This window comes from Taurulus bubalis (genome assembly GCF_910589615.1).
Source record: "Taurulus bubalis genome assembly, chromosome: 7".
In the NCBI taxonomy this organism is placed as follows: Eukaryota; Metazoa; Chordata; class Actinopteri; order Perciformes; family Cottidae; genus Taurulus; species Taurulus bubalis.
Window position 1 is genome coordinate 18,363,090 of NC_136595.1, and position 15,285 is coordinate 18,378,374.

Here is a 15,285-nt window from a genome sequence, read left to right on the forward strand (position 1 = left end):
TACATACAAAGCATATGATTAAATATTATGTATAAAATAGTAAAAACTTGCTCCAGTTTGACCAACTACAACAATAAACTACTGCTTACATGTTGATGCATAAATCATAATATGTAAGTATATAACTTATTTATTATTGAAAAAAATAAATTGGCATCAAGACTACTTTTACTTTTATAGTGGTTTATTGTTATTTTTCCTTGAGTACACTATCTAAATACATCTCCCACCCCTGGCATTTCCTGAACATTATGATACTGCTCTTCTGTATTTGCGCTCCTGTTGGTCAGATTAAGGGCAGATTGATCACTGACCACAGGGAAGTCCCACATTGTAAAGCAACTGTCTCTGCAGCTGTCACTCAGTGCAAAGAAGGATGATTTACTGTGGAAAACGTACCCACTGAGGTGCGTAGACTCGCGTAGTGGGGTTCCACTGGTAACACGGTATACATGAGACCAGTTGTCACATAGGGATGCCATCCGAGCCAAAGTGCACGAGATGGAATGACATATGAGCGCCACGGACAGAGAAATTGGACGGTATGAGGCCGTCAGCAACTCTGGCAAGCCGCCTTGGGAAATAAAAAAATACAAAAAATGAAATAAAACAGTGGAGCCCTTGTATTCAGGGGGTTTATTGTCAAGCCCTATTTGATGAAGTCAGATAGCTGACTCACGTTGTCTGTCTTGAAAAGCTGCAGCCTGCCTGCTCCCCGCTTGTGGCCCCGTGTATTACGCTGCCCTCAGCCTTGCTCGTACAAAAAAACAGTCCACTGAAGCACAAATACTGACCCAGCAGGAGCCACCTGACAACAAATCCCATACGGTCTCGTAGAAAGGCTCTCCACTAGCGTCTGCAGAGGACTCTGGCTCTCTCCTCATATACATATCCTGATCGTGCCAGAGGACATAGCTCAGATGTTATTTCTAATGTCTTTTTTTTGCATTTCAATGTCACTGCTATGCTATTGTACTCAGAGCAAGGAGAGAAATATGTGTGTTAGAAGAAAGTGTCGTGTGACACAAAACGGTCTCTGTCAGGCGCATGGGCTAAAAAAACACACACAAAAAGAACCTCATAAGAGTTCACATCTGATACCATAGGAAGAAATCCAAAAAGCACAAAGGCAAAAAGTGAGTGGCATATATTTCCATAAAGTGCCATACATAGATCATTCCTTTGTCAGTGTGACAGTCTTGTGATATATATCACCATGGAATGTGTGGGAGCAGATTTATGGTATTTATGTTAATTTATGTGAAATGAAGCCAGTTTAATTCCTATGTAGGTATATATCACAAAAGCAGTGTTTGCATAATCGGTGCAGAAACTTAAAACAGTCATGAAAATAGATTCAACGACAGCTTGACAAATGCCCAAGATTGCATATGGGACTAATTAGTGATTTTTATTATCTCTTGTCTATTTATTTACAGGAATCAACTAAAATAAGAAGCAAATGTAATACCACTGCTGCCAAAAATAATGATCCTCAAACAAGAAATGTGGTGATTTTTTAAATTTATTCTGCCTATTTGGAATGCAATGTTTGTTTCAAGGTCTGAGCCCTTCACTTCTCCACGAGTCAAACCTCTGGTCAGCTCTCTGGCTCCCGCTGAGGCTCACCCAGCTGAAATGTTCCATATGTGGGGCAACCCACTGCACACACACTGTGTATGGAAAAAAAGTATTTTCAACTGTACAGTCTCCATCAAGAAATGATTGAAGAGCCAAAATTATTTGTCGCCATAATTACCCTGGCCTACAAATTTAAGTGTGTGGGAAAAATCACATTAGCACTTGTGTGGAAAACTGTGTTCACTTTTAAACATCCGAAATTAATGTGGTCCTGAAGTGTGGAGAATTGGATTGAGGCATCACTGAGTTTGATAGATCCTGTTGGCACTCCAAGTTGTTTTTATATCTGGCTGGCATATTATATTCATGAGCACAATGATTTTATGAAAATAGCCCTAGGACGGTTGTGGCTCAATTAGAACATTCAGCTGCAAGCAATTAGTTGACTCAAGTGGGTGATAATCTGTGCAGGAATTTTTCACGTGGACACCTCCCCAGCAGATGTGAAACTGCATGGCAGTACAGTTTAAAATAATTAATTCATTGATAATAATATTCAGCGAGGTGATTTTTTTTTAATGTTCTCCTTTTCAAGATTTTTAGTTCTTAATAATTACATTTCCTCATCGGCGCTGATGATAATGATAATGATCGCAGCCACAACACATTCTTGCCCACACGACTACTAGATTAAAACTGTAATTTAAATGTATTGTTTTGTAATACATTTAGTGGCGCATGCACAAACCATCTGGCGCTTACTTACTATTTAAATCTAGTCGCTTGAGGAGTAGTAAAGATGACAATGACACATCTTGACTAATGGCTTAAATCCATTGATTTCTCCTTGACTAATGAGCTTCATCTGAAGTATTGGATAACAAGGTCATTGATTACAGTAACATAACATGGCCGGGTCCTGCCGTGCCTGTGGATCGTGGGTTTTCCACGGAGCATATCATTGACACCAGTGATCAAAGCTGATAGCTCTCAAACAGACAATGTGAAATTCATTTGCGCGATTAGAGGACGGCTAGTTAGTTCATCATTATCATTAAAACGATCATTACCATTCACCATTGGGTATTTGAAAGGTTTTATCTTGTAATGATATCCTCAGCTTGAATGTGACAGATTTTTTTTTACAAACATTATTAAGTTAATAGGGTTGTTAACATCTGACTTGCAATGTTGAAATGACCCAGTAATATTAGCATGCAATTGTCAATAAATGTGATGCAGCTCTGGAGAGTAAATGATGTTGCTTCCACTATTTATATCAGTGACAGGACTGCTTGCGAGGCTCTCCAAGGAGCGCCATTGCTGCCGCCTGACAGCACACAGCCTTGTTCTCCCTCTCTGTTAGTGTTTATTTAAAGCGCCGCAGATTAAGATTTCATGAAGATCCAGATTAAGCTCGGGGTGTACACAAGTTCATGAGCCATGAAACTGCTCTCTGCTCAAGACTATATTGGCACACATGTTATATCATCTTATATTACTGACTTTACGCAACTTCTATTGAATCTTTTGCATCAATTTGATGATGTACCTACATTTGTATTCGCCCCCAAAACAAACAAGTCTGTCTGTTTATTGTATCATGGAACACATTTGAGTTTTCAGACAATTTACTAAAACAAAATTGCAATATAAACATGACATTTATTTTTGGGCATATGGCTGAACTCTATTTGACAATCTTAATAGTGTTAACAATGTCTGTGAATAACAATTTTGTTCACCAATGTTTTTAAATGAAATCTGTAAATATGAATCTTTCATGGTACATACAGTTTGACGACTCTGACATCTAAAATTAAAAAATTCCCCGCCAGCATTGCATTCTGCTTGTGTTCACAAAAGTCAAATACAATGTCTGTAAAATATATTACCCCCCGCACCCCTTCATGTTTTATGGTTTCAAATGATGAATTAAAGCAGATGTCATTTTGATTTATAGAAATGTATTTTTACTTCTGATCGACAGAAGAAATCCTCTCATATCAAAGTGAAAACATATTACAAAGTGTTCTGAATTGATTACAATTATGAAATAAAAAAACAAGTATTGTTTTGGAACAAGTATTCACTCCTTCCAAGTCCCGTTTGAACAGATGCAGCTCGAGCAGCACTGCTGCCTCGAGTCTCTATCAGCTCTGCTCATCTGTACACTGCCTCCTCGTTCCTCTTTGTTAAACTGCTCGAGATTCGCCGGGTCGCACAGGGATAATCGGGTCCAGTCACAAGTTCTTGATCTGGCCTGTGTCTCGGCCACACCAGAACATCAGCGTTGTTTTTATGTCATTCCTGTGTAGCTTTGGCTTCATGCGTGGGTGTGCTAAAATTGCATTCTGCTGCCGTATAAAGGTCACATTTAGACCTGCAGAATGTCACAATAGTATTTCTATTGACTTTAGTGGCTCGGCAATATACCTTGGCTGGTTTAAAAATCAATAGATAAGATGGACGGATGAGAGTCACATCCTCCAGAGTCTGGAATCCCCCCATTGAGCACCATTGGCAGTGCCAGTAAATAGAGTGTAAACACAAGCATATGACAGTAATTACAACTTTCGGGGATGTCTTACCCGGTTATTGGGTCAGACCTCAAGTTGAAAGCAGGATGCTAATGGTTAATTTCTAACGACCTATTATTATTATTAGAATCATTATTGGGCAACCCCCTTAGAAAATGGTCTAAATGTACTAATATTGGAGGTGATTAGACATCAAGCGTGTATGCTTGGGTGTTTGTTTTGTGTACTTTTTGCAACAGATTGTCATGTTGTGGCCCTGGAAATGATTTCATTTTTCAATGGCCTGTCTGCTATAAACAGATTTGCCTTTTGAGAGAGATGTCTGCTTTGATAATTATGCCATGAACCTCATCAGCATTTCAGATGAAATGGAGCTAGACGGGTCACTTTGAGTTTAAGAGACGCTAATTTGATTGAAATTCAAACTGGGAGCACCAGGAAGTAGATTGTGCCTTTTTCTGAAATGTGCTCCCCTCACTCATGTCGCTTTTCTCCTCCAGTTACACAGCGATTGTTTTCACTGCTGATGCTGTTTTTTTTAATATTCTGAATTACAAATGGCTGCTTCGGCTTCCTGAACGGCGGAGAGTCGAGGGATAAGAAATTGAGCAGTAGGGGCAGAACATTCGAGGATTCGGAAATTTAGGTGCATCTTGTCTTTAGTCTGAACTAGACGTGTCATCAGCAGCACATGACGTGTCACATCATGAGAGACCTCCATGACTGTTTCAATTTAAAAGCAGTGCAATGAAAGTAATAAAGGCAAGACCATTCATAATGATGGTCAACTTGGTAGGTGTAGTCCTTTGAATACTGAAAACATAGATCATAGAGTTTACATTTGTTTTATTGTTTCATGTCAATATTTGCTATTTGTAACCAAGATGTGTAATAAGCATTTTGCAGAAAGACATTTTTGTTTTCTGGTGGGCAAACTATGTAAAGCGAACAGTGTTCCTACGTGTACCTCAAACATGTCTTTAGAATTTCTGTATTGCATATTATATGAGCTAATATTGGCCAGTGTGTCTTCTTCACTAAATAAATTACATTTGTACATTTTGTTAAAAATATACTTGAAACTTAATTTTACACAGTTTTGAGTACAATGTCTCAGCCCCGTTGCGAGCTTATACAGCAGCATTGATTAAAATGGCATTATAATATACCTGATGAGGGATTAGTGGAAAAAAAATCTAGATTACAGTCCTCATTTTTTTTGTGGTATGGTTTGTTACAGGAAATATAATTAGTAGATTTTTTTATTGTCAATTTATTATGTATTTGGCACATTGCATTCAAGTCCAATTACCCTCCTGACATGCTTTATGATGGCAGTGAAAAGGTTAAATTGCATGTGGAAACATGGTATCAGGAGTGCTATCAGTTACACCTTGTTGGCGTCTTATCGCACCCATTCCCGCTGTCAGCAGGGAGTGCTCATTTTTAAAGGAGATTTGCACCAAATCCAAACAGCATTTTCTGTGACACTCTAATTGTACTGATGTCTGCCTCTCCCAAAAGGTCAGAGATGTGATGGGATTACTTTTGGAATACTTCAGTGTGATTAACAGGCTGGTTGGGAAAATGAAGGCAATCAAGGCAGAAAGTAGCTCCATCCTGCTCTCATTTTAGTTTTGCGTCAAGAATAAATTATGTCACGAGTCACGACTATTTTTTTGTCACTGAACATTTTTATTTTTTATTTTTAAATAAATATATTATAAAGTAATTGATAGGTAGATACAGCTTCAGGATTTTAGCCACTGTGGACTTTAAACCTCGAGTCATATTCAGGGTGTGGAGCTCTGTAAACCAAACGTCATGTTGGGCAAGACTTTGTTAAATCATGTCACACCTGTTTTAGACTTGGTTTGACCATTTTGTCGAAATAAAATAAAAATATAGCATTGTGTATTTATTGATATAAGCTCATACAAATATATCACCACACAACTTGGTAATGTCACTGCTAAATTGTCAACCTTCTTTTTTACTTCATACGGATCTCCTTTTCCAAATGGCTAATTATTATTTCTCTTGGATAACAAGATCAAAAAATACTCTCTACACTTTTTCTTCTTGCGTAAAATCCTGTTGAACAGTCGAGGTATTTATAGAAATAGAACGTTTAAGTGTGGAGGAAAGTGGAGAAAATCTTCCTTTGACTTAATATTCATTATGTACATGATTAATTACCATGTAGCCTTAGAGTATCAAAAGATTGTCAGAGATATCATATTTTACATGTATTTAATTAGTGTGCACTGTGAGACCTGTGCCCTTGCAGGCCCAAATGCTGAACTTTTTATGGGTGGAATTTCAATTACATGTTCTCTCTCAAACTGAGGGCTAGGACTTATGCATAGGAGAAGTGATTCGGGCTTTTTCACTTGGTCTCGAGAGACGCTCAAGGTTTCACGGATGAGAAGGAATCAGAGTCGCACAATCCCAATAGCGCAGGGCACTCCTGCTCCACAGCTCTAAAATTAGGGCAATATATCAGAAAGAGCTATCAACACTTATGTCAACATTGTTTCCAAAGAAATATGAGGTGTTTTTTTCCCCAGTGCTTATGTCCTGTTGTTTAATACATTTGCCTGAGAAACGATGGCAGGTCTATGTCTCATTAGTGTCATGAATTTTATTTTTGATATTATTCTGTTTCATATGCCTAATATAATCCAGGCAGTCATTTCACAGTCTCATTGGAATCTGTTAGATAAAGCACTGTAATTTATATTGCTCCTGCATGATATGCGTATGCATGAGCAAGGGGACAGAATCATCAAAGTGACCATATAATATATGGAAAGTGCTGCGGAGTCATGAAATATTACCCACAAAAACAAGCGGCGTATTATGGGCCCAGCATGAGGTGCCTGTTTTAATTCCCAAACAGTAATTCATGGAATGCATTTCCATAAAAACAAATACAATATGCTGATATTGTCATCTGGTATCACACGTGAGGGTCATTAATAAAGTGGAATGCCCCTTGAGACCTTCAATAAACACAGATGCACACACACAGATATTGACACAGATAGTGTCATTATGGCTATGTGTTAAAAAACAAACAAAAAAACAACCTGCTTGAACATTGCCAAAAGCAAAACAAATAATACTTTTATGATTTTGTTAAAATTCAAAAAAAAATTCTCTATCAAATGTATTTGGAGAAAAAAATGCATGAACTATTTTAATTGTATTACATGCTGATTGGGAGAAATAGAACAGGAGGTAGTGGGGGATGAATTGCTTTTCTTGTTTAAAAAAAAAGGAGAAAAAAGTAATGGCTAATTTCGTTCCCTGCCGTTATTGTGATTTAGTGCATTTCATTTTTTTTATTTCAACACAGGAGCCGTTTGTTTAAGTTTCTGAGTAATTTTTGGTGTGCCGTAAACCATAATGCACTGCACGCATTCATGGCATGCAGCTAAAATGTGGTTGTTTTCAATCTGACAGCTAAACAATTTCCACCCCTCCCTGCGTATGCTCAATGCCATACATCCCAACAGGAAGCTACTTTCAACTGTTCCACTGCAATACTTAATATTATATTATTAACATTTAGACACAGAGCGGTGATTACCTCAGCGGCCCAAAAGCAAGGGCAAAACCCAAAGCACAATTTACGGCAACCAGTAATACGTTTTCCAATGATCTGCTGTAAATGGGCTCACTGGTCTGTGATAAGACGAAACAAATATTATCTCTGGTTCCTGCTAAATCAGCAGAACAGAGTTATTGATCCGGCTCCTCACGTTGCCAATATAATGTTTTGTCCCCTTGGTAGCAAAGTAGGCTTGCCGGGAGTATAGATGTCATTATCATGATTTCAGTACAGCAAAAGGGCGGTCGCCTGCGATTCCCCGGGCTTCAGAGCACACCACAAGCTCAATTAGAATGTCTGCTCTCCAGATGTTCAAGGCAGCGACCGAAATTAACTTTTGACACTGCTTCATGGCTGGTGAAGTAAAAAGCATTATATTTATGTCTGTGATAGCTAATAAAACCGTAGTTCCTCTGTGTGTTTTCTAATAATTATATATAAGTGGTGGTTTCCCTTAAAAAATATCAAATTATAAATTTCATACATTTTGCAAAACACATCTCATTCTGGTCATTTAACTTGTTTTGCTCTTCCGGTTCGACAACTATGGAGGCTGCAGTGGAAATTATTAATGTTGATCGTGATGGCATTTTGAGCGAACATTCAAGAGCCTCATCTAGCTGCTCAGCATGTGTAGACCCATTCAGTGAAGGAGCAAGCTCAAATCAATAAGACGGGACATTTAAGTGAAACACAGACTTTTGTTTATTCTGTGCAAATGCATCAAACACAGATGTGGGGGATGAAATCCACAAATCACATCAGGTCCCGATGCAATTTTAGTCCTGTGCGGATACATGCGTGCAGTTCATGGACATTTCACTTCTATGTTTAGTTGTATTCACAGAGTTATTATGCAAGATAGCAGTTATGTATATAACAAAACACACACACACACACACACACACACACACACACACACACGCACGCGTCAGTTTTGATTCAATTTGATCACCACTTGCAGGGAGAATGTTAAAGAACAGATGGTGCGTGTAACTGCAATATTTATTCAGAAGACCAGGAATATAATACACTTTTGGCCAGTTATTGACTAGATATGTAATATTGTATTAAGGCAAAGGGGGGGAAATGTTTCAGAGCCTTTTTTGTATTTTTTCATTGGCCCATACACATTCAGACAGATTATCTAACGTCTTGAAAAAAACACAGCGTAGAAAGGACCTCTTTTACACTATACAGACAGCAAAGAAGACCCAAGGCCAGTACTGAGTATAACAACACATGTTTAATTCCCTTCACTGATTTTGCTAAATTTGTTTCCATGTGTTTGTTTACAGGTGCAACAACCGGACTCAGTGCATCGTGATCACAGGTTCAGATGTCTTCCCTGACCCTTGCCCAGGGACCTACAAGTACCTGGAGGTCCAGTATGAGTGTGTGCCCTACAGTAAGTTTGACCCCTCTGTCTTGAATTGAAAACCCTCCCTCCTCCATCCCCCTCCGTCCGGCCCCCCCTCCAAACACACACACAGACACACACACACACTCCCATCCTCTCTATCTCTCTTCTGTATCATATCCCGTATCATTTCTTCCTCCTGCCTTTTCCAGACAGTCTGCTCTCTTTGTGTGCAACACCTTCCAGCACCATTTTCCTCTGTCTCTTCTTCCATCTGTGTCACACCATGAACTTTTCATGAAATATGACCTGTAAAACCCTTTGGTCCTCTTTCTGTACTGCCTTCATTATTGATGTGCGCTCCGTGTTTCCAGCCGACCGGCGAGCCTGGTTATGAGGTAGCCAAATAGAGCGAGGGTAGAGGAAGTCATGCTGACTCTCCGTGATGTTTCATTACTCTCGTCTTGTTCGGAGAGTCTATCAGGCGCGAAACACAGCTCACCTTGATGGCTTAATATACATCCATACAACAGGTGTTGAAATATGTTAACAGATGTTTCATTATGTAACGGAACAGAATGGCTCCACTCATAAGTCAACAAGGTAATATTTCATCTAAAGAGATAGTGTTAACATTTTGCCTGCTCCGTGGATGCTAAAATATTCATTGCTCCCAAACAATCTTTAGATTGCCCTTTGAATTAAAATCCCCCTTTGTCCTTTAAGATGCTGTTCATTTGAAATTTGTGAAGGAAGTTCCCCCAGGTAACCTTTACAAACTGATTAATGACAAAGATTTAGATCAATTGCCAGAATCACTAATCAGGTGGAACTGAAATAATTAGAGTGGGAAGTATTTGGCAGCTCTTGTAGATTCACATTAGTATTTTGTAAATTGTTGTCTTTAAATGTGTTTCACTTTTGAATCGACTCAAAGGGGAAGTTGAGCCACAATATAAATAAAGCGTCTTTCTTCCACAGTATTTTTTTGTAAATTCAACACATTTCTCCAACATTGCTCATTGCAATATACCTGGCCAAGCGGTTACCCTCAGTGTGGAATCAGAATGCATTAGTGGTCATCATTAGATGGGGAAACTCATTACAACTTAAAGGTTAACCTCTCCAAGGCTTTGAGGACCTGTAATTAAAAATGGAATAAGCAATAATGAGTAGTTGAGTCCACCTTATTGAGCCAAAGCCAAATCATGTAGCTTTTACCTTAAATGCCTAACAGCTTGTTCTCACTGTTTTTTACACGCCTCATAGTTAAGTGAAATATTGATTTCATGTCTCGCTGTGTTACCTCAAAACTTAACAGTAGGATTAGCATCAAGGTGCACTCATGTCCACACACTGTTTGTTTGCCTCCTTGCACAGGAAACAGTCAAGACTGCTGTAATGTGGTGAAAAATACACTTCTGCCCAAGGACTCTCAGTCCAGGCAAAGTCTTTTTCACAAAAAACTCTAAACAGGTCCTCATTTCACTCTCAGCAGTTTCAAACAATGCATGTCTGTAGCCCCGTCTTTTTGCTTCTCAAGGTCCATGCCCACCCAGAATAGGACCAAGAACACAGAATGTATCCTATCGCAACTGCCCTGGTAAGTGCTTAGTGTTCTCCCAGTCTGACCCAGTCCACACAAGACCAGTTAAGCCTTTCCCACTCCAGTCCTGTTGTAAACTGTGATAGATTGTGATTCATAGGCAAGTTCCGTGTTATGTTTTTTTTCTCCCTCTTACCAATCCTCTGTCTCCTCTTCCCCAAAATACAATCCATATACTATACCCAAGATCATTTTGTAGAGTCAGACTAGTGCAGAGAAAGGCAGTCATAGGGGAAGATTTACTGAGCTTTTCCACACCAGAGCAAACCCTTTCTACAGTTTGCACATGGGATAGCCAAGATCTTACTACCGTTTTCTAGTTTTCGGGTGGAATAGATCGTGTGCCAAATACCAAGATTTGTGATTAAAAACATTGCAGTGGTTCAGGAGCTTAGGATCCCCTGGATTTGGTGGGATACAAGACTTGAGAAGTTGTTTTGCAAGGCGACGTATTAAATCTCCATTAAGCTGATCAACGATGGGACAAGTGTCCTCATTTCGGCTTGTAACTGCTGCCCCTCAAAGTCTGTCTGTGCCATGAAATATGGCCAGCCGTTTAATAACATAATATGATAAACAGTTGTTTTCTGTCTCTATGACTGAGTGTGTATAGTGCAGTACTTAATTCATTAATTATATTGTCTAAGCCTTTGCATAATCACACAAGCAATTTGGGATGTTTCACTTCTGTGCAAGTGGCCTTTGAAACAACTTTTGGCTTCATAATTTGGTTCTTGTCATGAACTGCCCTCATTAGCAACATTATATTCATTTTCCAGCCAAGGATGTGAATTTTGCCTTCACCTGGCACTGAGTCACCGTCTGAATTGGCTCTAGTAATTGCTTGAATCAGGCAACGTAAAAGCAGAGCCGTTTCTTCATTAAGAATGCTCTATAAAAGCCATTTTTGAAAAATGCCGGGAAATAAACAGAAAAAAGGGTTTCCATTCCTATTGTACCCTTGCAAAAATGTAGAGACGCCGCAAGTGGGCATAAACAGTCCTTAATGCTAATTTTTCCATTTTCCATCACATTCTAATGCCTGTAACCCCCTCCAGCTCCATGTGACAGCGATGGCGAGATTATGAAAATTAAAGTTAAACTGTAACGGCATGATTTTTGGGTCCCCTTTGGTGTTTTTTTATGTTCAGTTGTTTCCCATTTTTGCTCTCTTTAGTGTAGCTTACATGATGCTTTAATTTAAATCAAACACTGCAGCCACTAGCAGAGTCTGCAGTTGACAGCAGACATCCATTCATATAAAGACAGTTCACCTGATTATTAATAGTCATTATAATTTAATTTAGAAAGCAGAAATTCAATAGAAAATCTTCAATGTCTAGTGGAGATAGTTAAGGATCTTTGGGGTTAGTGTGGGTTGGCATGTGTCTCATGTTTGTCTGTTTTAATGTTGCTATATTTAAAGTGACTGACTCTCTTCCCTTCCCCTGTGCAATCTGCAGGAAACTTCCTCGGCTATCTGACTCACTTTCTTCATCTACTGACTGATTTCTGATCACACTGATTTCAATTTCTATATTTTTCATTTCTACTAACATCATCTTTCCGTCACGTGTTCTCCTTTTCTTTCCAGGTTTTATTCACAACATCTCTCCCTGTCCTCTTCTCGCCTCTTTTGTTCTATGTGGCTGAGAACTCAACTGTTGTTAATGTGTTTGCCTCTTACCAGTGTTTAATCTCTTAGTTAGCTACAGCACACTTTAATTTCTTCTGCAGAATGGCGTGCATTCATTTACGGATCCTTCTGAATCTCTACTTTCCACTGCTCTTTTTTTGCCACTGAAGCCTAGGTCAGACTCAACAATTATAACCGATCCAAGCTGTAATATGAACCTGCTCTAATTGGAGCTGGATAGTTGCAGGATTCAAGGGGAACTTAGTTTACAATTGCTAACATTATCCCACGGTGCAAACTGGCCCAAAATGTGTACATTTAGTGTTTCAACATTGATCTTTGCAAGCCCGCTGTTGTTGAGCCTTTGTATTGTGAAGATATCCGAGACTGAAATCTGAGACAGACAAAAACCAAAAGAGGAAAGGGCAGAAGAACTGACGCATGCAGTCTGTGCTTTGGAAATAAACATTTCCATTAGTAACAAAAAGGTTGCTATTTTGTTGGTAAAAAATAATTTAAAATAAACCAATATTTAATAGCAATGTGCCTGAATAAGTCCATGTTTATAGAAATGACTTTTTAAGGCAAATACGTTTTATAACAATGAAATAAAATACACTTTATTTCCTGGTTAAAGTTTTGTCAACTAATCAATTAGTTGATACAATCAAGTTTTAGTAGAAAGCCCCAAGCTTGTAATAATAGTAAATGTTTGAGCATTTAAAAAAAAATAATAATAATAAAATAAAATAAAAATGTTTTACCAAGCTTTTCTTGACACAGTTCGAGGAAGTGAATCTTATTGAACAGCAGGCAGACCAATTATTTATCTCAACTGTTCCCGTTTGGACCTCTTTGTCTGACCTAGGCTTCGGACTAACCTGAGAATAGTCTTTTCCCAAGAATTCTGTAAATTTGTTGAAAATGTGTTTTTAGGAATCTTCAGTCTTGATGTTGCAGTTAAAACTAAGATGGTCGTTTTCATGCAATACCAATTCATTTGAAATTAATTAAACTTTTTAAATTTTGAGAGGATATGTTTTGCAAATCAGCCGTAAACATTTCAGATCAATGCTTCTTTGGTGACTAGTTTGAATGTGCACATGTTGACTAATTTATAGCAGACCGTTTGTAGGCATTAGTCCTGAATTGTATTAAAATCTAAATGTATTTAAAAAAAAAAGTGTACTGCTGTATATTTAACTTTCTTAAAAAAAAAAAGAAGCAAATTAGAAACAGGAACTTTTGTTTTGATTCTTTTTCGTGGCACTATGTTTGGTTAATGGTGGTGGGTGGATTACCACAGACCTCAGTTTGAAAGCAACATGGTCAATTATAATACACATACATTAATAAAATAATGCAATACAACACTTGTGTATCATGTAGTATTCGAAGGATGGGTTTAAGTCTCTCTTTCTTTCAATAATGTTATTTTCAGTGTATAAGGTTGCGCTAAATGTTACCCTCAACAAGAAAAGTACATAACGGCTAACTATACAAACACTCAGACAGACAAAAAATAGCTTTGAGTCTCAAACATGTTTCTATTCACAAATACTCTTTTCAACAATTTATATAACTAAAGGTTGATACTTTTTATGTATTTGTTTGTAATTTTCAATTTGAATGTCAGAATTTCCTACTTATTTATCCAACAAATATACATTATTTATTTAATTTCTGAATGTCAGAAGTTATGCCTTTGCAATCGCTCATACTTGCAGGGAATTGGCTGTCTATCAAAGACTAAATCCATCCACCACTGTGCCATAAACCAAATAGTGTAATTTATTATTTTCAATGTTCTAATCCATCTTTTTTTCTAAAACAGGACCTTGACGGCTGAGTGTCACCTTTCTTACAACTTTCCTACTTTCTCTGCATAGGTCTTTGTCCATGTCTCATAACGTGTTTTTGCATATGTAATCATAGCTATGACAGTTAATTCATATTAATCTCTTTTTTTCCCCCTTGCACCCTTTTCATTCTCTCTTCCAACGCTTAAAATAGAAGTGGAGCAAAAAGGTAAATAACAGACACAATCCAAAACCCTAGCTCCTTGTTTTGTGGCATCTGGTTGTAAACTACCTATTTTCCCATGGTGGCCCCTACAAACCCATCGCAGACGTTATCGTCAGAATCCCCCGAGCTGTAATGTTAACGGCCAGTGTAGTGCAACAAGGGAAGTGGAGTTGGCCGTAAAAAAGACGACACACAAGCAGCCAAAAGATGTAAATGAGGGCGTATTGGCTGCCGTCCATAAGGGGCTTCCTCTCATCATTCTCTCTGGGAGCTTTTGCTACTCAGCAGAATCTCATATTGCCTGGCTCACAACCCCTTTTCCATAGCATGCCATGGTAACAGTGTTTCTTGGCCCCTTTTTCCAAGCTATTGCTTTCTACTGTCCCCTTTTCTCTCCAAGCCCCCCGCTTCCCTCTTGTTCACTTTTCTCCCCATTATCCTCACTTGACCACTTGCTGCTCTTTTCTCTGTTGATTCGTATGCCTCCTATGCCTCAGAGCACCAGCCAAAACACCTCAAGAGACCCTTACGGACATTTTTTATTTGAATGCTTGTGACATTTGCACCACTTCGTAATGACAAGCCTCTCAGGTATATACAGTAGAATTGGTGGTAACCTAGACACATCTAAGTACACGCAAACATTTTACCGATTGTGCTGACTCCTGCTCTCTCGTAACCTCTCCCGTCTGTTGCCAAGTGATTTTAGTTGGCTGCATTTTTTTTGTTCACAGGACCAATTGTTTTGTTAAGTTTTGTTTCTGTTCTTTTTCCCCTCATTTGTGTTCTACTCCCAACAGTAAATGTCTATGAGGCCAAGCTCCTTTTTGTTTCAGACTACTTTTATATATTTAAACATAATGTATAATAACTTTTCTATTCCTTTGTTTTATCTTTCTATGCACAAAACCAAAATCCTTA

At 38.4% G+C, this 15,285-nt stretch overlaps 1 protein-coding gene across 1 annotated transcript in view; it reads left to right on the forward strand.

Moving 5' to 3' along the window:
* The window catches only part of adgrl2a (adhesion G protein-coupled receptor L2a), a gene marked incomplete at its 5' end in the record, with an annotated part of 69,388 nt that overhangs the window by 19,963 nt on the left and 34,140 nt on the right, over nt 1-15,285 (forward strand). Inside the window, one exon of the mRNA XM_079221330.1 lies at nt 9,036-9,145. Within this exon, the coding sequence (XP_079077456.1) occupies nt 9,036-9,145 (110 nt within the window). The remainder of the gene's footprint in view (nt 1-9,035; nt 9,146-15,285) is intronic.